General features: G+C 29.4%; 1 protein-coding gene across 1 annotated transcript; it reads left to right on the top strand.

The window, feature by feature from the left end:
- Window positions 1-225: 225 nt before the first annotated feature.
- LOC127098593 (uncharacterized) lies at window positions 226-890 on the top strand. The gene has a single exon (XM_051037216.1). It carries the CDS (start codon window positions 483-485, stop codon window positions 888-890), a length of 408 nt encoding a protein of 135 aa, XP_050893173.1. The 5' UTR covers window positions 226-482.
- The last annotated feature ends 1,715 nt before the right edge of the window (window positions 891-2,605 follow it).

Raw genomic sequence — 2,605 nt, forward strand, 5'->3', positions numbered from 1 at the left:
TCGCCTATATTACTCAATTGGTCAATACCACTATTTTGAAAAGAAAAAAAAACTTGGAAATAAATTTCCCTATGAACCCGGCACAATTAGCAACAGTTAGCTATATGTTACTATCATTACGTCACATAATAAACACTTGGAGTTATCTTTCATCACACATTAATCATCAACAAATGAGTTTTATTTTATATCTCAGTTACATTACATAGTTAAAAATCAAATTATAAGACATGTAATTTTTTTTTCAAAGTTACAAATATTTTTAAAATTTTCATAACAACAATAACAAAAACCTCATTCCTAACTTGTGAACCAAAAAGTGCATGTTATGTATGTTAGCCTAATGCAGCAGTTGAACTAAACTGTTCCAATTGAAACCTTCAAACCTAACACACACACACACAAAAACAAAACTCACACAACATGTTCCAATCTCATTAATATTTGACAAAGTGTTTGATGTTAAATATCTACAAAAACAAATGGGAACAGAAGACTTTACCTTCCCAAGAATTAACGACACTTTTCCATATATCATTGATTCACCTCCTCTTTGGAATTCATCATCAACATCCTCCTCTTCTAAAAAGGGAGATTTCTATGAAGAAAATTCGGACTCAAAGAATCAAAGGAAGAGCTTTTCATCATCAATACAAAATGGAACAAAATCAAGGGAGTTAGAAGATGAAGAGGTTGTTCCAATGGATTTATTGTGGGAGGTTTTCAATGAAGAGGTCGTTGAGTATAGATCCTTAAAAATTGGTCACACAACAAAAAATGGTCTTGTTCATATCAAGAATAAGCCTACTATGTTGGAGATGTTGAAGGTTTTGAAGAAACTTTTTTCCATCAACAATTCTCATGGTAAATCAACAAGAAGAATACTATAATATCTAGAGTTATGCTATTGGCTTTTGGGTAAGAGTACTTATATTCATGTTTTGTTTTTCTTTATTAGAAACTTGTCTTGTTAATTAAGAGTTTAGAATATATATGCATATGTAAAAGTACATCAAAATTACTGAAATTTTTTCTTTGATTCATGCAAGTTTAATTAATATATATAAGTACTTTTTTTATTAAGTAATCACACTTTTGTCTTGTTCATGAATCTTTTGGACTTTAATTGATTAAGCAAATTTGTGCGGTGGTTGCTGGTATTTGGTTTAAATTTTATTTGATTAATAATAATTTATTATGCTTATAAAAAATTGCTTGTCAAATATGAGCCATAATAATGATGTGTTGTTATATAAACTTATTAGGTGGATCAACTAGGGAGAGTCACGTTATTAGTTGTGATATGTTTGTGTGGTGCTTTAATCTTCTTAATTGCTTCTCGTATGCTTATTCTATAATGAGGGAGAGATGTGTACCTGTAAAGACATTTCAATGTTGAAATATAAGATGAAGTGTATGGAGACAAAAAGTATGAAAATTGATTGTGTGATCATAACTGAGGGAATAATTCCCATATTTATGATACACGCCATGTAATTTCTATTTCCATTAAAGTGTTATCAGGAAACATTGGTGGATATAGTTTAAAAGGGTGTGATTTTACCGCTGCTTTTGAAAGTCTAACTAATACTTATAATAGTTTATAGGAATGACATCAATGGCAGATTACTAATTTAAGTCATCTGACTTTGACAGATTACTGATTTGTGTCTTCATTGTTTGCATAAGTGAAAAATTTTTAATGCATTATTTATATTTTTTTAGTCACAGCAAAATTATTTTAATGTTTTTATATTTTGGAGAGACATCTACGGACGCACCGAATTTTGAATGAACGTTGAAATATTTCAAAGATGCATCTCTGTAACAATTTAAAACATTATAAATCACACTCATAAGCCATTATACACGTGAATTAGACCGAAAATGCATCTCTTTGAATATTTCGAAAATACATCTCTGTAATGTATCAGAACATAAATTTTCATGTTATGTTATGTTTATGTGTATTTAGATGTAGATTTAAACCATACCATAAAGTCGAAAATAAAAAATATCCGTAAATATATTCAGATGGTCCAAAAATGTTATATATATATATATATATATATATATATATATATTATATATATATATATATATAATATATATATATATATATAATATATATATATATATATATTATATATAAATATATATATATATATATATAATATATATATATATATATATATATATATTATATAGTATGTATATACAACCAAGACCAATAAAGTAGGATGATGTCAAAATAAATACATACCATAGTACTACTGTTATATACTAATATATTACTGTGTATATCTGACTACCTCTCCTCTATCTCATTTGCCTCCTCTGCATCCTCCACCTCCTTGGCCATCAATCCCCCCGTCTTCCGGCGATGTTTTCGATAAATCAATGAACCCTATGCTTCCGTCATGATGGCATCTAGGACCTTCCTCACATCAGACCCATCAGAGAAGATACCTATGTCAATGTCTTCCTGCGCAATATCCATAATGCGACGACATATAGGCAAGACATCCTTAGCATGATCTAACTGTGCATGTTCCTCCTCTAGTATCTCCTGATGAGCTAACCTAGGTGGATCTCCTAGAGCAGC

Source organism: Lathyrus oleraceus, chromosome 6 (genome assembly GCF_024323335.1).
Source record: "Lathyrus oleraceus cultivar Zhongwan6 chromosome 6, CAAS_Psat_ZW6_1.0, whole genome shotgun sequence".
NCBI lineage: Eukaryota > Viridiplantae > Streptophyta > Magnoliopsida > Fabales > Fabaceae > Lathyrus > Lathyrus oleraceus.

What these genes read in the sequence shown, in the direction of transcription:
- LOC127098593 (XM_051037216.1), top strand. Translation starts at nt 483, where the DNA reads ATGGGAACAGAAGACTTTACCTTCCCAAGAATTAACGACACTTTTCCA.